This window comes from Penicillium griseofulvum, assembly GCF_001561935.1.
Source record: "Penicillium griseofulvum strain PG3 chromosome Unknown contig_6, whole genome shotgun sequence".
In the NCBI taxonomy this organism is placed as follows: domain Eukaryota; kingdom Fungi; phylum Ascomycota; class Eurotiomycetes; order Eurotiales; family Aspergillaceae; genus Penicillium; species Penicillium griseofulvum.
This window is the reverse complement of record NW_024467419.1, coordinates 1,692,873-1,718,348: the sequence shown is the minus strand read 5'-3', so window position 1 is coordinate 1,718,348 and position 25,476 is coordinate 1,692,873. Positions and strand designations below refer to the sequence as shown.

At 50.4% G+C, this 25,476-nt stretch overlaps 7 protein-coding genes across 7 annotated transcripts; 3 read left to right on the top strand and 4 right to left on the bottom strand.

The window, feature by feature from the left end:
• Window positions 1–1,768: 1,768 nt before the first annotated feature.
• Window positions 1,769–9,257, top strand: PGRI_077350 (ATP-binding protein; the record flags this gene model as incomplete). The annotated part of the gene is made up of 3 exons (XM_040795449.1): window positions 1,769–3,529; window positions 3,584–4,190; window positions 4,243–9,257. 3 exons carry the CDS (start codon window positions 1,769–1,771, stop codon window positions 9,255–9,257), a joined length of 7,383 nt encoding a protein of 2,460 aa, XP_040653126.1.
• A 459-nt stretch (window positions 9,258–9,716) lies between these two features.
• PGRI_077340 (Zn(2+) transporter ZRT3) lies at window positions 9,717–11,307 on the bottom strand (the record flags this gene model as incomplete). The annotated part of the gene is made up of 3 exons (XM_040795448.1): window positions 9,717–11,027; window positions 11,077–11,207; window positions 11,256–11,307. 3 exons carry the CDS (start codon window positions 11,305–11,307, stop codon window positions 9,717–9,719), a joined length of 1,494 nt encoding a protein of 497 aa, XP_040653125.1.
• A 639-nt stretch (window positions 11,308–11,946) lies between these two features.
• On the top strand, window positions 11,947–12,924 carry PGRI_077330 (DNA/RNA non-specific endonuclease; the record flags this gene model as incomplete). Its single annotated transcript, XM_040795447.1, has 1 exon — window positions 11,947–12,924. The coding sequence occupies one exon, from the start codon at window positions 11,947–11,949 to the stop codon at window positions 12,922–12,924; it is 978 nt and encodes a 325-aa protein (XP_040653124.1).
• Window positions 12,925–13,116: 192 nt separating this feature from the next.
• Window positions 13,117–14,366, bottom strand: PGRI_077320 (putative RING finger domain protein; the record flags this gene model as incomplete). The annotated part of the gene is made up of 3 exons (XM_040795446.1): window positions 13,117–13,454; window positions 13,513–13,768; window positions 13,827–14,366. The coding sequence occupies 3 exons, from the start codon at window positions 14,364–14,366 to the stop codon at window positions 13,117–13,119; spliced, it is 1,134 nt and encodes a 377-aa protein (XP_040653123.1).
• Window positions 14,367–15,104: 738 nt separating this feature from the next.
• On the bottom strand, window positions 15,105–19,335 carry PGRI_077310 (Arf family guanine nucleotide exchange factor SYT1; the record flags this gene model as incomplete). The annotated part of the gene is made up of 2 exons (XM_040795445.1): window positions 15,105–18,910; window positions 18,978–19,335. 2 exons carry the CDS (start codon window positions 19,333–19,335, stop codon window positions 15,105–15,107), a joined length of 4,164 nt encoding a protein of 1,387 aa, XP_040653122.1.
• Window positions 19,336–20,069: 734 nt separating this feature from the next.
• PGRI_077300 (M14 family metallopeptidase) lies at window positions 20,070–21,697 on the top strand (the record flags this gene model as incomplete). The annotated part of the gene is made up of 2 exons (XM_040795444.1): window positions 20,070–20,441; window positions 20,495–21,697. The coding sequence occupies 2 exons, from the start codon at window positions 20,070–20,072 to the stop codon at window positions 21,695–21,697; spliced, it is 1,575 nt and encodes a 524-aa protein (XP_040653121.1).
• A 430-nt stretch (window positions 21,698–22,127) lies between these two features.
• On the bottom strand, window positions 22,128–24,053 carry PGRI_077290 (dicarboxylic amino acid permease agtA; the record flags this gene model as incomplete). Its single annotated transcript, XM_040795443.1, has 5 exons — window positions 22,128–23,457; window positions 23,507–23,667; window positions 23,718–23,724; window positions 23,783–23,840; window positions 23,897–24,053. 5 exons carry the CDS (start codon window positions 24,051–24,053, stop codon window positions 22,128–22,130), a joined length of 1,713 nt encoding a protein of 570 aa, XP_040653120.1.
• Window positions 24,054–25,476: the final 1,423 nt, after the last annotated feature.

Genomic DNA, 25,476 nt, shown 5'->3' with positions numbered 1-25,476 from the left:
CTCAGGATGATATATCTTAGGGACCTTATATCTATGGTAATGCTACTATGTATAATGTCTTTTTGATGGATGCTCTGCTGGGGTGTCTAAAGTGATCAGTCCTTCAGGTACCAACTATGACCTGAGGCTCTAACATTTCTGCGAAGGAAAAAAAGGGGGGTTTTGACACCCAGAAATATTCAAACGCGATCACTTTAATATGCTATAGATAGGTGATTGAACCTGACACACTGGACAGAGAGTTCCTGATCTGTTATTCATATTCCTTCAAAGGTATTGGGAGGAAAAAATAGCAGGAGACAGGCGTTCCGGCCGAGTAGACATTGTCTCTATACCAGCAAGACGCTTGGCACGAGCCTTCTTACAGACAGCGGGAATATAAACCTCTCTTCCAAACTGATCATCTTATAGTTCCCAATGAAATCATAGATTACCTATATTAGCTTCAAGTTGTCTTTCGATGGTGATCGCGTAAGACCTTCACTTTCCTCTTATATTATAAAGGGTGGAGATGATTGCGAATCGCAAAACACTTTCAAACCCTCAACTCCTACAAATTTATTCTATTATAACATTGAGTATACATGATAAGCAAGCTGTTCCCCGAACGGGGATTTATGATTGACAATCAAAGCAACTTATCTCGATTTCAGGACGATCTCGGGATGTTGATCTGCTATTTCAATTTCAAGGAAAAGTGTTTACCCAAGTCTATGTCATGACATAAATAGCGGATGTTCCCGCGGTCATTTGATCGAAACAAAGAGGCATGACCTCACCAATTCACGAGGTTAATGCCGGGTCATCCGGAAATGATGACTTCGGACATTTCTGGCAAAATCGCCAGAGTTAATTTAAGGTTATCGGGGTAGCTCGAGATGACTAAGGGTATATTGACCAGTCGCTGACTTCAATCTTGACTTCTACATCCACTTGAGATAATTATGGAACGCCATGACCACATATCCAGACGTGTCTAAGCGTCAGACAGTGGAGACATGCATTCCCTTTGGAGCCATTGAGTTTCAGAGCTGATTGTCCCCAAACTCTAGGTCTCTACCCCACACATTGCAACGACATCGATTGAACCCAATTCCGAGTCCTTAACTGGTTGAAGTTGATTTTAGATATTGTGGTACTACAAGACACAATGCAAAGAACGATATCAGTTTGCCAATTGGGTCTACATCTTCCTTGCAACAGAAGTTGTAAAACAACGAAGGGCCGTAAGCTAGCTATTCTATCCGGAGAATAAAAAAAGATTGGACATAGAGCGTGTGATGAACTTTCCAAACCTGGAGCGAACGGCTGTTCAAAGATCCACCTAACCCGCTTCTTTTCTCTGGTTGAGCATCATCGACTTTTGATATTATGCTGCGCCATGACATCGAGCTTCCCATTGCTTTCTTGGTTCACGCTGCGGGCCTTGCAATCCAAGCAAAACCATGACCTGCATATCGAGCAAGCTGGCTCACTTATTCTTGCACCCACTGCTGAATATGAACCTGACTCGGGCATGACCGAAAAATCTCTATGATGCAATGAAGAGCAGGATGGTTGCTCATATTATTTAGGTGCCCCCGAGTTCCATTCCTGGGTCTGGTTCCCAATTATTTTTGCAGCATCTACTATTTTTGAACGGATACCACTTTGAAACCCGAACCCACACGACTGAATGACATTATTTCATTAATCTTTTATCTTTACGATCCACCTATTGTTAATATATTCACACCTCTATTCACACATCAATATACAACCAACCAGCATGTTCGCCAAAGCCAAGGAAATCCTCGAGAAGGGCTCATCCGTTCGCGAGGAAGCCCCCAGAGGAAACTTCGACAGCGCCAAAGATGTTGTCACCCAAGGCCAATCCAGTAGACAAGCAACCAGCCAAGGAGACACCGGCGGAGCATCCAACAGCGGTGCTGGAATGAACCAAGAAGACCTTATGAACAAAGAAGACCTTAACAAGGAATATGTTCAGGAGTCTGGACAGAAGACCAGCAAAGGAGGGATTGGCCAAGACAACACAGGCATCTACTCTACTGGCAACACGAACGTGGAGCAACGAGACATTGGAAACGACAGGCGAGAAGCTGTTCAGGAACAACAATACAGCATGAATGAAAGGAGCAACACTGGCTCTACACAGTTTGACCATAGAGGTAGTGTGGCGGCCGGAGAGCTTCAACCCAACTACGACATCCGCAAGGGCCCCATCACCTTGCCGGGAACTTTCCAGGAAAAGAACTTCCACAATGCGAGCGGCAGAGAAACTCTCGTTCAGAGAGGAACTAGAAGCAAGGAGATACCTAGCCAAACCGCCATGAAAGATTCCCCTCAGGTTGCCTTCGTCGGAGCAGGAAGCGGTAGTAAGGCCAGCTCAAACCAGGCAAAGACCGCGAAAGCCGTCGCTGGAGGTGGTTGGGGCAAAGAATATATCGAAAAAGAGCTCCACGACTTTGAAAGAATTAGCCCCGACGTCTTTAGTGATGGAACCACTAGCAAAAACCTCTCCAAGAAAGCTACCGGCCAAGAATCTGTTGGAAAATACCACATCGGCAAAAAGCAACTTGAGAAACAGGGCTCTCAGCCTTCCCAGAAAGAGGGAGCAAGCGAAGCTGCTGCTGCTGCCGCTGCCGCTGCCGGCGGCGCCTATGGCGTGAACAAAGGAGTCATGAACCAGACCTCTACCACCAGGAAACAGAGAAGCAAGAGGCATTCTGTCTCTGAGACCAACCCAAGCAGAACCCAATATGCAAGTGGACAAGGACTAGCCGCCTCAAACCAGACAAACAGGCCGGTTTATAGTTATGCCCGCGCAGTGTCCGACCAAGCGCACACTCCCAAGATCCAGACAAGCACAGGGCAGGCTACCACCAGTGAATCCAACCAAACAAGTGGTCTACGCTCTACCACCACGGGCCAGTCGAACAACGCCTTGTTTACTGGCGCCACTGGAGTAAACCAAGCAGGTGCCGCTGGCGGAGGAGTCCTGGGACTTCACCAAGACAGTGGCTATGGTCTATCTAACATTGAAAATGGCGGAGTCAACCAGGGAAGCATCATTGGCGGAGGAGTAACTCGACAGGGCGGTGCCTACGGCCCCTCTGTCAGTGAAAGCCTCAACATGGGAACCACCGAGTCTAGCTCCGGTGTTAAGAGTAGCGCCGCGCATGGAATGACCTCGAAGCGTATTGTCAGACAACTGAGTGTCAGTGGCTACAAGGTCACTGTCCTCCAGGAGAAGGTTCAGGCTGTATCCCAGAGATGCAAGACTCAGCTGGGCCTGTCTTCCGGCGCGATCAGCAAGCGCAGCCCTAACGTGGATGCTTTCTTCGACGCCATCGCAGCTGAACGTCTCCGCTGGATGCCTCATGATGGTAGCAGACTTGACTGCAGTCTCAGATGGGCGTCCAGATTGGCGTATGCAGTTGATGCTCTTCGGCAGTCCGTCGGAGCCTTCGCGCCTGCTGCCAATGATGCGGCAACGCTCATCTGGGGATTCTGTATCCTCCTTTTGGAGGTGAGTTAAGGGTCGATGCAAACTTTTGGATATGCATACTAACTTATTGCATAGTCTGATCTGGACACCACTGATGTCTTCGAGAGTGTCTTTGGCCGATATGGCCGGGTCGCCGTCGGCATCTACTTGCTTCTGCAGTATGAGATTGCGTACAAATCGTCCCCTGAGCTCCAGCCGGATGTTGCCGCAGTCTTCGCAGATTTGCTTGAGATGGTCTGTAGTACGACCATCAGCTGTGTCGAGGGATTCAAGAGCAAAGAGTCCGATCAAGTTATTGGACGCAACGTTGATGCCGCTTTTGTGGCCTACGCCAAGCGCTTTTCTACCCACTGGAATTGTGTTGTCGATTCTCACACTGCAAAGCTCGTGGAGGAAAGCGCCCTGATCTACTCCTCGTCTGAGCTGGGTAGTTTGCGTCAATTCCTGGGAGTGCAAGACCGCCCTCTTCAGTTTATCCTCGACTCTCGCGCTCATTCGCTTGCCGAGGGATCGTTTGAGTGGTTCAACAACACCCTCTACGATTTCTCTGTCTCAAGCTCCCCTGTTATGCTAATCTCTGGTGGTCCTGGCTCGGGAAAGAGTGCGCTAGCCCAATGGACAATCGAAAGACTACAAGAGTCGGCTGAACACGACAGCTGGAATGTTATCCCATACACCATTCGTGAGTTTCCCTGTTTGTATCTTTGTTGAATTCACGAGCTGATTCAATACAGGTGATGATATTCCTGTCGCTACCTTGCCTCTGCGCATCCTGAAGGGTATCCTTCACCAGATGTTGGATCATTCCGTCAGTGACAAGCACACCCAGGAGGCCATTCTGGTTGAAGTCGCCAGGGCAGCCCAAGGAGCGATTGATGGGGCTGGAGATGACGCAGTTGAAACAAGCCTTTGGAGGGGCATCCGTGCTGGCCTTGCCACAAACATCCAGTACATGTTTGTGATTGACGGCATCGACCAGATCAAGGGTGGCCATACCAATGCGGTTGCCTGCTTTGATCGTATCTGTGAAATTCTCTCTGAACAGAATGCTGGATCTAAGATGATCGCTTTCACCCGGCCTCTGAGCGTGAAGTCGAGGTCTAAGGGTGTACAGCAGTACGCCATGCATACCTCTCAGACCAAGGCAGACATCGCAGCATATGTCAACAAGATGCTTGCATCTGGCGCCAACTTTGACACCCACAAGACCAATCAGCTTCAATCTGCTGTGTCTGCCATTGTAGCCCGCTCCCAGGGCTCTTTCAGTTGGGCCGAAATGGCAGTTGCATACGCTAAGCAGCAAAAGACCTTGAGCCAGGCTGTTTCGTGTGTTCAGGGCCTGCCACAACTGATGCCTGAACTCATTGACTTCCACTCTAAGAGCCTCGACTTCAGCCAGCAGGGCACTGTTAATGTTGTTTCCTGGCTCGCAGCTGCCGAGAGACCCCTGCTAGTTGAGGAGATTGAGCATTTGCTCAATGTGGACCCCAAGGGTCCCAGCTACAACTCCGACCAGCCCACTAGCAGCTACGATATCTTGAATGCTCTGAGTCCGCTGGTCATGACCCGTGATGGTGTGGTCTCTTTCGCTCACACTTGCATTCGCGATCACGTCATCAAACAGGCCAAATCATCCGGTGGGCAGTCCCAGCTGAGCATCAAGGATGCTCACTACGACTTGCTCACTAGGTGCCTCTCCTGTGTGCAATTGAGCGTGCGTGAGGAGGTCGACGTTTCGATGAACAAGCTGAGCATTGAGGAGCGCAACCACCTCTTCGACAAATATGCCGTATTGGAATACACCGCACGCTACTGGCTGTCGCATCTTCTCTCTTCGCCCTTGCTCACCGACGAGGGAGAGTTCCAATTCAACTCAAGCTTCAAGGACCTCATGCCTGCCACCATTCTCTTTGCGCGTCTCGAGTTGACTTGCCGCGAGTCCCAGTTCACTCGGTCTAGTGTTGTAGAGCTCTACAGACTTGCGAGTGACATTCGCCGATTAGTTCTCGGTGATAAATCTCTCGCCCTGTTGGAAAGCTTGATTCTCAGCGCACGTGTGTCCAAATTGGCGTCTGCCAGCCACGCCGATGAGACCTGCTACGAAGCGTGGAAGCTAAGCCAGGAGCTTCTTGGCCAATCACACTCGATCACTCTGGCATGCTCCGAGATGATGATACAGTCATTCTCCGAGCGAGGCTCGATGACCTCTCAGCAGGAAGACATCGTGAAGTACTTGATCTTGACAGACTCCGAGATTACCGGAGTGGAGTTCAACCAACGCCTAAAGTATCTTGGAATGATCGTGAGCATGTACAAGTCTCGCGACGAAAACCAGTCCGCATTGTTCATCTCAAAGCAATTCTATCAGCAAGTTCTTCAGAAATATGGAACCAATTCGCGCCAGTCATCCGAGACAGCCGACTTTTTGACCGATCACTTCTCGACAACTGGAAGCGACGAGATGAGCCGCGATATTGCCAGAACCAAGTATGACAATGTCGTGCGCACAATGGAGGTCACCGACGAGCGCCGAATCTCCTACACTCTGTATATGGCTAAGATGTATGAGGATCAGGGTGATGTAGCCCATGCCCAGGCAGTTCTTTCGAGCCTCTGGGCTGGTCTCAACTCGCGCGATATTGACTCGGTTGATATGATGGACAAGAAGGCCAATGTAGCCCTTGTGTACTACCAGTTCCTCCGCCGCCAGGGCCGAAGTGATGAATCTGAGGTCATCATTCGTGAACTGGTTGCAGATCTCGAGGTTACTGGTATTCACTCTGAGGAGATGCTGCAGCGCGTGCACCTTCTACGTGCTGAGACTCGGGAGATGCTTCTGTTCAATCTCGATCGCTCCTTGTCCATTCTTATGTGGTACTACTTCAAGGAGACTCACCAAGAGTACTCGAAGGATTCTACAGCTTTGGCACTCTCAATTGCCCAAAGCATGGCAAATGCAGTCTCCATGGAGAATGCATCCTCTCTGTCTTCTCGGGACCGCAAGTTGCTGGTTGAGCTGCTGGACGTTATTTCGGCCAGTGCCGAGAATATGACTGTCACCACCTTGATTATGTGCCACAACCTTGCCAGCATCTACGTGCGTGAAGAGAACTGGGTCCATGGCAGTGAATGCGTCATGGCCGTCCTGCAGCATGTTTGGCCCACAGTCGAAAAGCCTAAATCTCACCAGAAGTTCTCCCACGACCTAGCACCTCCTGTGGCAGATCTGGCTTTGGTATTAGCCTACTGCCATTTCCGCAGGCTGCATCTGGAACAGGCTACAGTTGTGTATGAGAATGCCCTCGGTTCTATGATATCCTCTGACAAAGCACCGGTGCCGTCTGTTTTGGCCGTTGCTAAGGCTGTCGTCGAGTTCCACGAGACTTCCTATCAATTCACTAAGGCGCTGACTTTGCTTCACACCATGAGCAACTTCTTGGCTGCTCGTCTCGGAGAAACACACGAGCATACCATCGATAACATGTATCTTGAAGCTGCTTTGGCAATCCGTTTGGAGATGAGTGGCGAGGCCAAGAGCATCTACCAGCGCATCTACAAGGCTACTTCCGATAAGAACACAATTGCCCCAGCAGGCATTGACGCTGCAATTGGCCTCATTACCCTGTACGAGGCGGAGATGAATTGGGATTCTGCTTTGCAGGTTTACCGATCTCTCTGGCCGACGCTGGTTGTTGAAGACAACAGGGAAAATACTTATGACAATAAACTCGTGGACCGGATGCTGGAGAAGACTTACTTGGGCTACATGGCTATCCTGACTACCCACGTACGCTCTGACTTCTCTGAGCGATACCGGGTTGCCTCTGAGTATGTCATGACCTGTCGCCACGTGCACGGAGCAACAAGCGGGAAGACGCTCAATGCTACTTTGCTCTTTGCCGAGCTGTGTGAGACCAATGATTCATACATTGACCAAGCCATCTCGCTGTACAAGATCCCTCTGGAAACCAGCGAATGGGTGGAACCTTCTCAGTCGTCGAAGGGTCTAGACCAGATGACTACACCGCTGCCTATCACCCTCAAGCACAAATTGGCACAGCTGTATGTGCGCAAGCATGATTCAACCCTTGAAGCCCGTTCCCTCTACACCGAAGAGTTCCAGCTGGCCAAGAAGAACCAGGGCTACTTCTCCACCACGACTCTCTCGTGGCTCCGTGAACTTGCTCTCGCGCATTCGCGGCAGGGAACTGCTTCTTCCGTTCAGCAGGGCAACGCTATTCTCCACGCCTACTCTACCGATGTATTGCATGACGACGGTGCCCCTGACACAATGGCCGACTGGGCCCGCCGGATCGCAAGCATCTACCTTGAGTGCGGCTTCATCGAAGGCGGCAACAATCTCCTCGATGAGCTTCGCCACCGCGTGGTGTACAGCCCCGAAGCTTCCGCCATGGATCTGAACCTTCGTCGGGACGCCATATTTGTCGCTGCCTTCGAGGAAGTCTTCGGCAGGCGTGCCAGTTACGACCAGATCATGAAGGACATGGCCCGTGAGATGAAGACTTCCCAGGCCTTTGCCAAGAGCCTCTCCAGCCACGATTTCATTCCTACTCTGATCAATGGCCACCAGCTCTACAATATCCAGATTGGTCAGAAGCGAGTTCGGGCTGCCAACGAAACCAAGGACAAGTTGTACGCCTACTTCTGCTCCAACCTGTCCGCCAACAAGGTCGCCGACAAAGGAATCGTACAGCAGTTCTACCAGATCTGTCTGCGTGAGGTTCACCACGACAACTACAGCATGAACATCCTGAAAACGACCACTGAGCTCGTCCGGGACCTGTGCAACTCCTCCCGCTTCCAGGAAGCCACCATCCTGACAGGCGTTCTGCACTCCTTCATGCATCTCACCGACGGTCTCAACAACCACGAGAGCATCAACACCGCCACCCAGCTCTGCCTATACCTCAGCGGCCACAAGGCAACTAAGTGCACAAACGAAAAGACCTACCAAGCCATGTCCATCAAGTCCAAGCTCCTCCTACAAGAGATCATGGCAGCCTCGAGATCCATGGGTACCGAGATGGTCGACCTCCCCTTCAATCACCTAAACGACATCATCACCCTCCTGGGCCAATACGAGATGTTCGACGAACTCGAAACAATCCTAACCCAACTCTGGACCTCTCGAATCGTCCAGCGTACCTGGACACCAGACGTGGTCGTATGGATCGGCCGCCGACTAGTCGAAACCCGCTTCTGCAGCGGCAAAGTCGACTCCGCCATCCAGCTATGTCGTGACATCTGCTACAACCTTCGCCAGGTATGGGGTAGCTGCGACCCGGTTACCCTGGACATGACCAAGCTTCTCTCTGCCATGTTCACAGCATCAGAGAACCACAAGTCCGCTGCGGCTCTGCACGAAGGAATTCTGTACGACCTGCTCGGCGACACTGAGGCAGAAGGCCACTCCAGCGCTGCTGATGTTGCGTCGCAGCATATGGAGTTGATGCGTCGTGCTCAGGAACGTGTTGGAACGGGTGAGAGTGCCAGACGGGCTTCGGCGCATGCGGAGCTGTACCAGTCGTTGGTTGATCGGTTCGGTGTGAAGACCGAGCAGATGAAGAAAGCTGGTGAGGCTAATGGAGGTGCGGAATTCGGCGTTTGGTCGAAGCCTAGACGGTTTAGTATTGATGTTGAGGATATGGAGGAGGATGGCCAGATGCACCACAATCATCTGCGCGAGTCTAGCGGTGCCCCGAGACGTGTTTCGGTGCAGGCTCTCTGAGTATGTGGGATTTGAAAGATGTATTATATTTGGATTCTATGCCGGCGTTTTCTGATGTTCTAAAATGTTTATAGGACCAAATTGTACACCATGTCCATAGTTAATATCACGATCTTGAAGTTATCCAGCTACTTGTCAACTTTAATAACCTGAATATTTGGCCTAATATACTTTGCGGTAGACTCGATTTGAATGTAGAAAGGATATATTGAAATCTAATGCATTATCTGCACGAGGAATGTACATACAGTACCCAATGACACCAGGTATTGTGCTTCCACCACATCGGTGATTTGACACCTGCAGCAGTTTGTTGATAAGAGATATTGTCCGAAATTGCACCTACCCTTGTCCATTTGTGCAAGACTACACTGGCCATATTGAATGAATGTAGTTGGAAGCAGGAACAATATGTGCGTTCATGCATGCCAGATAAAAAAATAATCAGAGCCAGCCTGGTCAAGCAGTCAATGCAAAGCTGAGGCCCATCAAACCCATTCCCCCAATGGCAAACCCGATTCCCATCCCGCGGTGATGGGTGAGACTAAGTCCCTCGCTGAAGAGCTGCAATGCAACGGAAGTCATGACTCCAGCAGTGGCGGCGAACATACCTCCATATATACCCCATGACGGGCCCATAGCATCGTCGCTACCGTGTTGCCCAGTGCTCCAGATCCAAAGTGCAGCCAGACCAGCACCGGCCGGTTGGCTAATACCTCCCAGGAGGCTGGACCAGAACATTGCCTTCCAACGGGAACCGAGGGCTAGGTAGAGCGGGAGTGCCATAGCGAAGCCTTCCACAATGTTGTGGATAAATAGCGCTAGAAATACTGTCATACCGAGAGTTGGGCTGGCATGGTTTGTGGCGTAGGTGATGAACCCCTCGGGAAGCTTATGCAGAGCAATGGCGAGTGAGGTCTGGAGTCCGATGGAGAGGAATGCATTTTTAGGGACGTGATGGTGGTGTGGGTTTCCGGCGGCAGATTTGGGACGCTCGGAATCAATTTCGTCGCGATGACCATGAGATTCGTGATGATGCTCAGAATGAGGATGATGTTCGGAATGATGCTCGGAATGCGAAGCGGATGGATTCCGCGGGTGCATGTGGTGGTGTGCGGAGATGTTGTCAAAATACCCTCCTTCCATTGTAGTAGGTGTATGTTCATTGCTAATGTCACTTTCTGCACGGGCAATTTCCGGCTCTAGCGGCACAGAGATACTTTCACGTTGCGGCAGGCTTGGCCGTGCGGTTTCATTGACGTTGGATGGCGGAAGCACCTTGGTACATTCACTACCACAGGTCTGAGAAACGCCGAAGCAAGGCCCGTTTTCATCGCAGGTGGGCTTTACGCCACCCATGAGGGAGGTAATGCTGCGCGTTAATATCGCCCGCATCGTCTCGCGGCGTCTGGGTTCCGGCTCGGTATGTTGGCTCCGCTGTACCACCGCTGGCGTTGACTTGAATGAAGATGGCTTATTAGGCCGTAACAATGGTGTTCGTTCGGTATGTCCATTTGTATGGTTGTGGCCATGGTCCTCGTGTGTCAGCTCTCCGCGTTCGGGATCACTTTCCGACTCGCCGTGGGTATGCGCACAGTCGACAACATGAGATGGGATATATCGGTGTGCAAATGCGGATACTATTTGAATGCCTATCACTCCAACAATGAAAAGGCCGATCAAAATATATGCGGATACACCGGGAGAGAAGCCAGCGCGCGTCAGGTACTGCTTCGAGGTGGGGAGCATGCTATAGAGGGAGGTAAAGAGCTGTTTGGAATTAGTATAACCTATACATTCCTTTGAAGAGATAGCTCACCATAACTCCGGCGCTAAGACATAATGATGCCGACAAGAAATTACTACTGTTGGCGATCTGGAAGCTCTTGCGGCGGGAAAGCACCCGCACCAGCACATCGATACAGATGATAGAGGAACCAAGGACGCAGGCTGAATACAATTAGCGATTGACCGCGATGATTTTCAAGTGATACTTACCGACGCCTGAGACGGCGCTCATCACCCACCCCCGGAGGTCGTTAGCAGACATGTCGTGGGGAGTTGAAGAAAACGGAAAACGGTGATGTAATTGGTAACGGGTTGGCGGTCAACACTTCGCCTCTCCTTCTCTCTCTCTTGATGATAATGAAAATATGACGATGTCCATGGGGGATTTATATTGTCGATCACCTGTTGTCTGAGGCGCATTCACCCCCAAGGTTCTCACTGCGGTGCAGCTCCCCCTCATAAGATCTGCGACATGGGAGGTGGAATAGACAGTCTGCCATTATGAATATCCAATGTATGTAAGTCCCTTGAGAACTATAGAGTTATAGGATATGGATAAAAAGTCCGACCACCGGAGGTTCATAAATACTATCTTAATGGCAAGTTATCTAGTGTGACTTAACAACACTCATAAGGGCATATGCAAGGGGGTTGATGTGACATTTATCTTGTGATTTGAAATAATTTTAGAACTCACCAGACACAAAAGAATCACGAGAGAATGAAGAAATATACAATGAGGAGAATATATATATATTCATCCATCCTTCCCCTGTAGAATAACAATAGTTCATTCTTCATGTGATATGATTGGCCCGTGACTCCCCGACTTTTTATTGTTCTTTCGGTTCCTGACTTTTTTCGACTTCAACAAGCCCTAAATATACCCGGACACTTAGCCATGTCCAAGGCAACTTTGGCCGTCATCGCTGCCGCCAGTGCAGCCACTGGTGCCGGTGTCACCGCGTTGCTCTTCTCCGGCAAACCCTCAAAGCCCCAACAAGAGACCCTCCCCCCGACACCAACAATCCCAGGCCCTAAAGTGCCCACAACTATCCCAGCACCGGCCCTAGCATCCAAACTAGCCACCGGACCCGTCGATGCAGCCGGAATCCTCCAGTATGGCTTCCCAGGCCCAATCGCCGACGAGCTCTCCTCGCTCCCATTGCACGGCGCCTACGACCGACGCACACGCAACCCATCCTGGGTCGCAGAACACATAACCCCAGAATCCCTGGCCCTTAACAACGCCGACCGAAAAAAGAGCACCTTCTTCGAGGACACCACCATCCCGTCCATGTTCCGTGCCAAGCTGTCGGACTATTTCCGCTCAGGTTATGACCGCGGACACCAGGTGCCAGCGGCAGATGCGAAGTGGTCACAGGATGCGATGGACGGCACTTTCGCATTGAGCAATATGTGTCCGCAGGTCGGAGAGGGCTTCAACCGCGACTACTGGGCTCACTTTGAGACTTTCTGCCGCGATCTCACTAAGCGTTATCCATCCGTTCGTGTTGTTACCGGCCCGCTGTACCTGCCTCACCGTGACCCGGATGGAAAGTGGCGCGTTAACTACGAGGTTATTGGTAACCCGCCTAACGTCGCTGTGCCCACGCATTTCTATAAGGTTATTTATGCCGAGGATGGCACCAACTCGCCTACGAGCAAGGTTGCGCTTGGTGCTTTTGTTCTGCCCAATGCTCGTATTGCGAATGATAAGGCTCTGACTGACTTCGAGGTTCCTCTCGAGGCTATTGAGCGTGCTTCTGGTTTGGAGTTCGGTTCTAAGTTGGATCTCAGTCGCCGCCGTCGTCTGTGTCAGGAGGTGGCTTGCAAGGTCACAGTGCGTGAGTTCAACAATGCCAAGAAGCGCTCTTGAGCTTGATGTATATGGGATGAGAGAGACTAGGTTCGCCTGTTGACTTCTCGCTTGGCTTCATTGTATATCTAGAACATTGTATTTGCATGGTTCGGGCGTTAATAACCGCTCCGGGCGGCAAAATCAGGATATTTTATCGTATACATAATCAACACCCTGGTGTTTTATGTTTTTTGTTCGGTTATTTTAGACTCAACACTGGAATGCAACGCCATTCTTCTTCCCCATATTCCCACCTTTGCTAGCGAAGCCAGTCCCCTCGGAGGAGATCTCCACCAGACCAGGCTGAATAGCATCCTTATCCTTCTTCTTAGACTTCTTGCTATTCCCATTCCCATTCCCATTGTCTTCTGGTTTTGACTTTGCCGTGATATCTGTCTCACACACGTAACATAGAACCTGACCATGAAGAGCAGCAGTTCTCTCCTGCTCCTCCTTTGAGGCATGTGGATCGGGCACATGATGTTCGTGGGGAGTCATGAATTTCGTTACACACGGAGCGCAAATGACATGTCCGCAGGGTTTTGTGACTGTCATAAGAGATAATTAGCAAGATCCAATGGCTGTACCAGCTTCCATTCCACATACGCATCGCCTTGAGCCCATTACTCAAATTCTTCTTGCAACTCGGACAAACCCTAGACACAGTCCCATCGGAAGCCTTCTCCTCTGTGAAATTCACATCAACAAGCGACTTGAGCGAGTAGCTATGCCGGCTTTCATCCGTCGACCCAGGACAAACAGGCGTCAACTTGACAGCCTTGTTGGCAGCGATTTCATTCGCATCCGTATTCGGCGTTAACGAAGGGACCCAGAAAGACGGCAGCGCGGATTTGTTAGACGACTGAAGCAAAGTTAGCCAAGACACAAGCTTCAAGCTCCAATTCCAAGAAAGAACAAACCTTCTCCATCTTCAATTCACTCCTCAACCTCTCCCTCTCATCCCTAGCAACACGAGCCATCTCCTCCTCCCCAAGCTCAAAAACCTTCTTCTTCTTCCCACCAACCTCAACCTCTCTCGCCTTAAACTTCTCCAAAGCCTCCGACTCCTCCGCCTTCCTCTTCCTCCCACCATTATTCTCCAATCCCATAGAAACAAGCTCGAAATCCTTGAGATCTCTCTCCTTCATTTCCGCCAACGAGCGCTCCTCATCCTCCGCAATGCGTTTCCGCGCCTCATCGCGCTCTTTTTCAAGTCGCTTGATCTCCTGTCGCTGAGCGAGGAGATCGCTGATCGCACACTCGCGGCAGAAGAGGTCACCGTTGCTGGCGCATGCGACTACAGGCGCGCGTGCGGGTTGCAGACATAGACGGCACGAGCCGAAGGGTAGGAAGCTGTCGCGGCCGATTGCGCTGCGTTTTGTGCCCCATGTTGAGCGTAATAGACCGCGTTCATATGAGGTGAAGTGTGGGAGGGAGGTGTTGCGTTTTGAGTGCGCCATTTTGGATGTTGGCGTGGAAGTTGATGGGAGGTGAGGGTGGCTTTTTTGGAGCTTTTTGGAATGTCGTAATGGGTTTTTGATCGGGGGTTTGGAGGCGCGTGGGAAGTTGGGACTTGGGATTGGTGGGTTGGTTCACCGCTTGGTTTACCGCTTTTCTCAGCCCTATGCAACATATACAACATTGGGATTGTATGCTCATCTTCCTACTGAGAACAATCATTCGACTCAAATGCGTAGTCGCTAAGTGATTGTATACATATAAGCTTGTACAGATACTGCGGAAACAATGAGAAAGGATGGAATCAAATCATTGTCAATCATAATTCGCTTTTGTCTATCAGTAATTCCACAGCTTCAGACTCGAAAGAAGCATAATCGAAATGAAATGGCCAGATTGCCATAAGATATCAAAGCACGCCCATGAATGCAGCCTGTCATACAGATCTCATTCAACGATCTGGAAGCAAATGAATAAAGTTCCCAGAAGCACAAATGCAGAAGGGGATGCAGACAGATGCTCAAAAATCCCACCCGAACCGAAAACCTGTCACGAAACCGAGATTCGCCAGATGTTAATGCAAGAATAAAGAAAGCCAACCAGGAAAAGATAAGATGAGGCGCAAGAGTTTGTGAAAGGGGTATAATAATCGTCAAGCAGAAGATCAAAATGAGAATGGTCAGGATGTACAGAAGGAAGTAAAGGAAGAGAGGGTCGAGAGTTGAAGAAGGCGTACAGACTCAGGCGCCTACGGCCTGCTCACGTAGGTTTTCGCTGGACGGCGTATCGACAATTCGCTCGTTGATAGATGTAGAGGAGGGGGAGGGGGAGGGAGAGCCGTCATGTCTTGGTGCAGAAAGATGGCTGTTGTACATTGTGGATGAAGGGGAGAAAGGATTATGTTCAGTGTCTAGGGCATTTGCATCTGAAGTCGGAAGCGTGGTGATCACTGGAGAAGCCGGGCCCTCGATGTCCTCTTCCGATAGCTCTTCCCGCGCATCCTTGAACTCCGCCAGATCGTCGGTGTGCACACTTAGACCTGTGGCAGTGCTCATTCTGCGCACCGAGCGACGTTCCGGGCTGCGGTCGGTCATAATCGACTCGCCACTACCCAAGATAGCAGGATCCGACGCCCGTGGTTCTTCATGAGGGGTGGGCTTGCGGAGCTTGAGGCGCTCTTCCGGGGGCATGTTCTGCCATTCAGAACCGAATGTGACGACGGATGCTTTTTTGCCGTGCACAGTGAAACTGGGGGCTTTGCGAGGAAGGACTTCTCCATCACCGGAGACTTGATCATCCTCTTCCTGCCCAATGCTAGACACTGAACCCCGTTTCTTCTTCGAACGAGAGTGGTTTCTATGAGTATGCGAATCACGGAGCGTGCGATGAAGGCTACGACGGACGCGACTCGGTCTGTCGTTCTTATCGTTTGGATTTGTCTCGCCTTCGGGGAGTGTATCAGGGGCGATCTCTTCATCATGGCGTGCCGACGGGGACTCTGGTAGCGCCAGTAGACCAGCTTCCCTCAGAACGCGCTCCTCGCCATCATCGAAGCTCGCGGGCGATGTCAGTTTCGAAGTACGAGATGCCATACTAGCTCCATCCCATCGGCTGGCACGGCTGAGGACCGAAGCTTCACGCTCGAGCTTGAGGGTCGTTGGATCGGGTGAGTATGACTTGGCACGCTCGGGGACGGCCACGGCAGAGCGCCGGCGACCGATACGAGCAATGTCAGATGAAGTGACAGATGCCGGGATACTAGGACGACGCAGTTCATCATTCGAAGGTTTACCCAGCAGCCCGGTCTCCGAGGGCTGCTCGGGTTGGCCCACATTAGACTCACGGGTATCGGCGCTGGAGACGGTACGCACAATACTGCTCCCTCTTTCCACGCTAGGTTCCGATGTCACCGACGGCCCGGAAAGAGAGGCCAGACGTGCTCCGTCCGACTGGGATGGCGTCGGTTCAGCGACAGACCCGACCCTGCTTTCCACTACCTCGTCATCCTCTCCCAGATCTCGCAAGAGAACCTGGCGGTAACATTTGCTGCGCCAGATATCCTGTCTCACCCATTTAATCTTGGCAGAGAGCCGGCCTGCGGCCATAATGACGCTCTCGCGGGCCCGAGCGTGAAGAGGAGTGAGAACCTGCAAGTGTCGAGCATTTTGTAAAAGGTCATCCAATTGCTTTTGTAGCATCAAAAGCTTTTCATTTCTCTCCCGGATTTTCTGGCTCATCAATTCTCGTCGTGCAGCAACAAATTCGGCAACAATGTCGTTATCGATACTGGGAGAAGGGGGCTCTATTTCCGTCGACTGTTGAGACTTTTGTGAAGATATCGAGCTCAATCGCTGACTCCTGCGGTATCGCTGTCCCTCATAATTCGTGGCAATCATGCCCTTGGTGCGCACACCAGTGGTCCTGAAGGCTGCAGCATAGTTAAGGTGTGCAAGCCAGTCATTCATCTCAGACTCAGAGCTAGCAAGGAATATCTCCTCCAACGCGTTGTGCCGAACAAACATAAAGGCGTGTTTATGCTTTTTATAGCTCGAGTCTAGGAGAGCAACTGTATCACCAGTAGACATGATGTTGTCCGGCTTGAATTCCGCAAGGGGTGGCTTGAAAACGAGAGTTCCTCGACGGCCATTCTTGACGTATACCTCATGCTGTGCCATGAGTGAGCGAACCCAGTTCACATTGCGGAAGAAGTAGAGCTGAGAGAATGTGAGAATAGCACCCCATTCCTGCCAGGGTGACCTGGCCTTCTTCTTCTTCGGGTCTTTCCGCCAAAGCAAGCCGACCTTGGCGACTTTGATATCAACCAGACCGGGATTCGAGTCGAGTGGACTATCCAAACTAGCCGGCATGAACGCGTCAGGACGAGAGCGCAGAGAGATGATCTGTAGGATTCCGGACTTGGTGAAGGCCAGGTGAAGGGCATCCATGTCTGGTGGCCCAGCGGTTCCAAAATGATTGTATGTATCATCCAGATCCATGACATCCTTCAAGCTGGGGCGCAGGGATCCCAATTTGCCTTCCAGGATAAGCGAATAGGGATCGACAGGCTCCCGTGCAATCCGGGACAAATGTTCGGAGCTAGTGGTTTTGAATAGAGTGCGGCGTGGTTTCACCAAATGACGGTCAGGTAGATTGGCGTCTTCGACCCGAATGAACGGGGTGTATGAGATGTTCTCATAGAAACACTCAAGAATGTCTTCCGAGATTCCCTCACTGCGACTTATCTTGACATAGTCCGCCTTCTGCATCTTCCGTTTGTTGTTCTTGTTAAAGACGTCGGTGTGAAGAATCAAAAGCGAAAATGCAATAAAGTAAGCGTTATCCGGGGCTGTGAAGATGCCTGGGTTGCATTCGTGATAGCGGTCAGCGAATGCTTGCACGAACCGATCAATCTGCTGTGTTTCCTTCGGAAGCTCGACTTCCATCAAAAGCTTGCGGATTGCCATATCGAGTGGGTCACCGAAGTATGAGAAAGTTCTCATGTATTTTCGCAGGCAGATCTTGTAGAATTCCTCCTCTGATTGAGCGAGGACACCAGCAATCATGCCGCGGGGCAGAGTTTCTTCTAAGCGGGTTAGATATGAAGCGGGTGTATCGTTTTCTTCCCGTTTTGGGATTACTGGGAGCTCTTGCTTTAAAATCGGAGTGGAGGTGCCGCCTACCGCGGGTGAAGCATGGCGAGGAGCAGGTGGGGAGGAGTTTTGCCTCAATCGCTGCGTGATATTGAACATATCACTGAAACTCTTGCGGCCACTGGTCGAAGTGGAGGTGCGTGTCGAGGATGCCAAATATGGGGGTATGGACAAGTCGTCCTGGTTCTCGGCCAGCGATCCCATGGTAGACGAGCGTCCTCGGTTCTTAACAGAGGGATTGGATCGGACTGAGTGAGCGGAATTTGTCGAATCATTTCGATATAGCGGTAGTACACTCGAGGTAGCGAGCCCCACAGTGGAACGGGATGGGGAAGGTAGTGGTGAGATTTGGTCCTGGCCATCTGAAGCCTCGGATTTTGGCGTATCTACCGGGGGGAACTTCGGTCGATTATCCACTCCAGGCGGGTGCGAGACTTTCGGGGGTAAAGGGAAGAGAGGGGCCCGGGTTCGTTTCAAGCGCGGCATACGGAATCGCTTTGCGGTATTGGCGCCTTGGCCATCACGAGGGGAAACGCTTCGGGTGACTGTATGGTCACCGTAACTCTGGTCTGATCGTGAGGATTCGGACAATCGGGTATCAATGACCGACGAGCGCTGAGAGTCGCTGGTCTGCGGGTTTCCGCGAAGCGAGTTGGTTGATAAGCGCCCAGGTTCTTCGGTGATACTCCGGGACATGGCAAGCGTCGAGTCGGTAACCTGGGAGTCGGTTGATCCTTGGCCCCTTCTACGAGGCTTCGCGGGGTGTTCCATTGATTTCCGAGACATTTCCTCCATAGACTGTTTTCGTGACGATGGTCGAAAGCTGAGCCTGGGTTTTTGTTTCACGGGTTGGTCGAGCTCGTGGCTAGTCGGGGCGGTAGTAATGATCTTGGGAGCTGTATCCGGTAGAGACAGTCAATCAATCTATTCTGATGAGCATTGGGGTTGTTATGTTTCACTTACGAGGTAAGGAAGGGACTGGGGGAGTGTCCTGGCCCGCCTTGACATAAGACTTCGAAAGTTGGGGGTCAGATGCATGGCGTAGTCTCATGAAACTGAATCGCTTGTGGCGTAAGCTGGGACGGTCTCCCTCAGATGGTTCTGCAAGGTCTGGCTGAGATACCGCATGGTGCGACCCGTTGTCATCTGGTACCTGAAGTCCTTGATTTACCGGGCTGTCTGATGACCGAGAAATTGACTCGGATAGTCTAGGCTCGGCGGGGGGATAAGGACGTGGAAGCTGTTCACTGTGACGGGCTTGAGGCTCAAAGGTGCTCTGCCTCTTGCCATCAGCGACAAGACGCAGTCCTTTCCAATGCATGGTGAAGGACAGAGCGCTACAGACCCAAATTAATGATCCATGAAACGCGTTTAGATGAGAATGGGAATCGAGGACATTCCAGAGTGGGATCTGGGGTGTCAGCGCCCTGGCAAAAAGGGGAACACCGGAAAGGGAAAGGTTCTAGATTTCTTGATTCTGCCGCCACGCGTATTTTTCTTTTATTTCACACAAGCAAAAAATATCGATAAAATTAAAGTATAGAAGAGAAAGAAAGAAATAAAAAAAAACAGAGGGGCAAGGCAGACGAGTTAGAATCTAGGTCTGAGCGTCGGGTAATTGACCAGGTTTATAGAGAGAGAGAGAGCAATGGATTTAGTGTATTAAAGGTACGGGGTATCTTCTAATTAAATTAAAAAAAAAGATCTTAATAGACCAATAGAATGTTCAAATAAGATAAAAAACTGTTCATTTTATTGTTGTATATCGAATACCTTGGCCACTGACGTAGAAAATCCTAGACTTTTTTGCCTGCATGTCATTCTTCTCTCCGGATTTTAATGGCTAACAAATATTTATTATTTTACACTTCTTGTTACATTTAATTTGATACTTTGGACTTTTGGACTAAAACTTGTCCAGGGCTTATCTCAACGCTTTGTCCCCTTCCCGAGGTCTTCTCCGCATCCGATCTCACAGAATCTTGGGAACCTAAGTACCTGTGAACCTCTCTGATTGTGAATACCCCCTTCAAAACTTGATCATTGCGACTCGGCATGCGTCTTTTATCACCGATATTGGTCGCATCGACCTTGCTCCCTCTTATCTCCGCCGTCCCCGCTGGTTCGAGCATCACCCCACCGCCACCCCTGCTACCTGTCCGCCAACCTCATACCAACCCGCGCCCATGGAGTCGGCTCCGCGACTGGGTAATTGGCTCGATATGGGATATTGATCACAAACATTGCTCAAAACATTCGTCGCCACCGTCCAATATTCATGATCGGTATGGCAGTGATGTCGTCCTCCGATTCCATTTGCGCGAGCCGGAGGAGGCAGAAGCATTAGCTTCCGCCTCCCATGTGCTATTTTTGGACATCTGGGCCATAACCTCAAAATTCGTAGATATTAGGCTTGCAGATGATATGGTGAGATTTATTCTGGATACTTTATGTGATCGCCTCACTAATTATCTTGTTAGATCCCTTCCTTGTTGGACCTACTACCTTCAACACTCCGCACCTCCTACACTCCTCTCATGGACAACCTCGCCGATAATATATACGCTTCTTACCCCTCCCGCCACCGTACCGATTCAGACTTTGGATCAAGAATTGGATCAGGGGAACTGAAGACAATATCGAACGGCGACCTATTCTTCCAAGAATACCAGCCGCTCAATGTCATCACGCAATGGATGCGCTTGATGGCATCAATGTTCTCCTCGCACGTACAGATGTTCAGCGTAGGAGCCACCTACGAGGGTCGCGAGATCCCAGCATTGCGAGTCGGCACCTCTACCGACCCAGAACACAAATCGGGCCCTCGCAAGACAATCGTTATCGTCGGCGGCACTCATGCCAGGGAATGGATCAGTACCTCCACGGTAACATATGTCGCATACAGCCTCATCACTCATTATGGCTATTCGCCCGCAGTAACACGGTTACTGCAAGAGTATGACTGGGTTTTAATCCCAACCCTCAACCCGGACGGATACGTCTACTCATGGGAATCAGACCGTCTGTGGCGCAAGAACCGCCAGCCAACGGGTCTTCCACTATGCCCGGGCGTTGACCTAGACCGGGCCTGGGACTATGAGTGGGACGGCGAGTCGACTCGCTCGAACCCGTGCTCAGAGAACTACGCCGGCTCAGAGCCCTTCGAAGCACTTGAATCGCAGCGCCTGGCCCTGTGGGCTCAAAACGAGACCTCGCATGGTCGTGCTGAGATTGTAGGCCTCGTTGACTTGCACTCCTACTCCCAGCAGATTCTATACCCTTACTCATACTCCTGCTCATCCGTGCCCCCCACCCTCGAGAGTCTTGAGGAACTAGCGTTAGGTCTAGCCAAGTCTATTCGTCAGACCTCCCATGAATCATATGACGTTACCTCAGCATGTGAAGGGATTCTTTCTCAAGGCGCTGCTGCTGGGGTTACCTCGGGCGGCAGTGCATTGGATTGGTTCTACCATAAGCTGCACGCCAAATTCTCGTATCAGATCAAACTCCGTGACCGCGGTAGTTACGGATTCCTTTTGCCTTCGGAGCACATTGTTCCAACGGGCAAGGAGATTTTCAATGCTCTGTTGACATTCGGCAAGTTTGTCTGGGGCGAGGAGGCGTCTGATATCAGCTTTGAGGGTTTGATGGGCGATCAGATACCTCTATCCGACAGCCTGTAGGCTTTTCCTTTTGATGATTACATGTTGACTTTACGAGCGCATTTTCCCCTTTAATTACGGTACTTCTGATGTTGAAGGATCCCTGTACAGTATGTTGGCTACTTCGGCCCAAGAATGTAAAGAATGTAATGCAGATCTTCCATTGTGCCCGTATACTTAGATGTGACATGACTTTGAGAAAGTGACCACTTACTTTATATACATTAGGGGACTCATTGATCGTTAATGTAATTATCACGTGCTTGTGCTTGACCACATGTATATTGTACAACTACCGGAAGCTACGCGATAAAATTAACCATGACCGAAAATCATTTCTCATAATCGAAACATCTAACGGTAAAATTCAAGATATTAACGGCCTGTCAATAAAGACGACGGCACAAACAGCGCTCAATTTCCACAACAAGATATTGACATAGATTCCGCCTCAGAAAAGCCAGGAGACGAATTTCTGGTAGAACCAGCTTGCATCGTTGTTCTTTTCGGCCTGTGCCTCCTTTGCAGCGAGATACAGCGCCTCCTCGCGATCAATCTCGTCCTTGCCGGTGAAGAGATCAGCCGTCATGGGGTCAACACCCTTGCAGCCGGTGGCAAATTTATAACCAAAGATCATAATGAGGTAAAGAGGGATACCGAGATAAGCGGTAATGAAGTTCTTGTAGTCAAAGTTTCCGTATGTTTTGGGGTTGTGGATGAAGACATCGAAGTTCTTAGTGAAAGCGATGAGGATGCAGAATCCCAGAGCGAAGTACGAGCCTGCGGCACCCAAGGGCGCCTTGTAAGCCAGGCTTTCCTCGGGGATGCCCTGGGCTTTGCGCGCGCGCACGAAGTAGATGTGAGTGACCAGGATGGAGATCCAGGTAAGCAGACCGAAGATGGTAACCAGGTTCACGAAGTACTTGAACACAGTCTTGGAGTCACTGCTGACGTTCATGTAGCCGAGCAAGGCAATGATGGATGAGATAGCCAATGCGGGGACGGGGACGCCACGACGGTCAGTGCGGGCGAAGATCTTGGGGGCTTTGCCTTCGCGGGCGAGACCATAGATTGTACGGGTGGCAATGTACAAATCGGAGTTTGCTGCTGAGAAGACGAAGAGTAGGATACAGGCGTTCAGGATGTGGGGCAAGACTGGGATGGAGGCGAGCTCGATGGCGACGACGAAGGGTGAAGCTGCGGCTGAGCCCTTCTTCTTGTTGTCATCGGAAAGGGCGAAGAGAAGTTTCTTGGAGTTGTAGGGAACAAGTGTGCCGACTAACAGCACACTGGTCACGTAGAACACCAGGATTCGGTAGAAGGTCAACTTGATCGCACGAGGGATCGTCTTGCGAGGGTTCTGTGCTTCACCGACAGTCACTCCGACCAGCTCAGTGCCCAAGTAGGCGAATGTAGCGGACACCATTGTGGACCAGAAAGCCAAGAATCGGCCAGCTGATCCCTCCATCTTATAAGTGTTGAAAGCACCTGGGCTTTTCCAGAAGCGGAAACCCTTGCGGTCATGGTCCGGCCCACCACCAAGCATGAGGATGAAGGAGAGGAGGATGACACCGAGGATAACGATGACCTTGATGGAAGATAGCCAGAACTCGAATTCACCGAAGAACTTCACGCCGAAGTAGTTGATAGCGACAACGATTATCAGGAATATGGTAATCCATACTCCAGCGTTGACTTTTTCTGTAGGTATCCAATAGGATATGACCAATGCACCTGCAGTCATTTGATTCGGCGATAAAATGATGTATTTGAACCAATATCTGGATTTGTGTTAGCGCGGCCATCTCGAAGGGGATTAGTGGTACATACGTCCAACCGAGAGTGAAACCAAGCGCAGGGTCAACGAAACGAACAGCATAACCAGTGAAACCAGATGGCAATGGCAGCCAAGCCGCCATCTCACCAAGAGCGCACATAACCAGGAAAACAATGAAACCAACCCAAGCGTAAGAAATAAGAATTGCACCGGGCTATATTAAGTCAGTAAGAAGTTTCGGTCAATTCCAGTGTAAACACTTACGCCAGCCCTGCACGCAATTTTGTTAGCCTTGGCTCCTAGGGTAAGATGTCTGGACAATCACTTACTTTGCAAGAGCTTCTCCCGTTCCGATAATCAAACCAGTACCAATAGCACCACCAATGGCTGTTCACTGTCAGCGCATACTCGTGTGCGACTCTAGGGCTCAGAGCTGCACTTACCAATCATAGTAATATGTCTCGCCTTGAGCGCACGCTTCAGTTCAACATGGTTAGGGTCATTCAGACCACTCTCACCATGCTCAACCTTGCCATCCTCGCTGAACTCCCTTGTTACGGTTGGTTGCGGGTAATCGTCAGCCTTGATAGACTTCTCCATTTTGTGTTCGACGCGCAGAGCTTTGCGCCGAGAGGAAAAAGCCCGAAGAGATAAAATTGATCCCAGATGTAAGACTAGGACGGGGGAAGAGGGATTAAATGGAAAGCCAAGAGGAGAACACAGCCCTGGAGAAAGATAAGCAAAACAGAGGGAAACACGATTAAATAAGATACGAAAACATAAGACCTCGGGACCTAGCCAAGGCTTTTTCATTTTACGGGGTAGCATGCACTATAATAATTTACCTATCATAACACCTCAGACCACACTGCACAGTCCACTTGGCTTCTTTCCGAAAGAAGGGTATAATCCGCGATCCGACGGGGTTGGCCGTGTTCGGTTCCCACGTGGTACAACGTGATTTTTCGATGCGGCTGTAGATCCCTCGGCAGGGATGCCTTCAAGATGCAGATGATTACTGTATACAGATATATGTACAACATACTCCGTACTCCTGATACATCCTCTCTAGAACTATATGTATCTAGAGATAAAGCTTGATATGTAATAGAATCACAACGGAACACGGAAGCGGAGACATTGGCGCCAAGAAACTCTGCGGGGGAGCGCTTTGCAACGGCATTCGCCTGAGAGAATTAAGTTGCCCCATCTCCCCCATTTCCCCCAGATTTTCGATATGCTTGATATGTGATGGATACTTTGATTTATCTAGAAAAACAAAAATAGATGAAATGTTCAACTGTGCTGCATAAATTGAAAGCACTGAAATCGAAATCAAAAAGGGTCTAAAAACCCCATATCTCTGACTCAGCCACCCGAGTGCCCCCGGGCCGGCTGATAGCCCCCAATTTGTGAGAAACCCCCCCTTATCAAGCCCAGCCTCAAAGAGTATGTGCACCCTGCCATTGCCAAGATGAAATTTCACCTTGGCACCTGAAACGCTAACCTAAACCTGAGCGAGATACACGTTTTTGGGTCTGGGTATGTGCGCCAAGAGTGTTTCCGGATGGTTCAACCAATCAATGAAAGGGAAGGGCAAAACCATCGAATCATAGCTTATCTCTCTTGGTCGGTGCTCGAGTGGTTAATCTAGAGTCTTAATCTATAGTACTTTTGGTTTACGGGGAATAATTTTCTAGAAGGATTTTGGATAGGGCCTGGTAGGATCGGCTATGGCGTCAATCACAACACATCAATGCGAGGAGGCGTCAAGACGTGCAGTTTCCTCGATCTCTAGCCCGTACCGACAAAGTATAGTTCCGGAGATGTCGATCTTCTCGGTTGCCTTGATTATCTGTGTGTTTCAACAGTTTGTCAAGCTTATCTCGCGCTTGTTCGTGGATCCAGATAGAAAGAGTGGAAATGCCCCGCCTAGCTGCATAGCAAATGTTTTAATCAGTTGCACCCCTTGTTGTACTTTCCCGTGTGTCGCTCTGGGCCAAGGCTCAACCAAGGGGCAAAC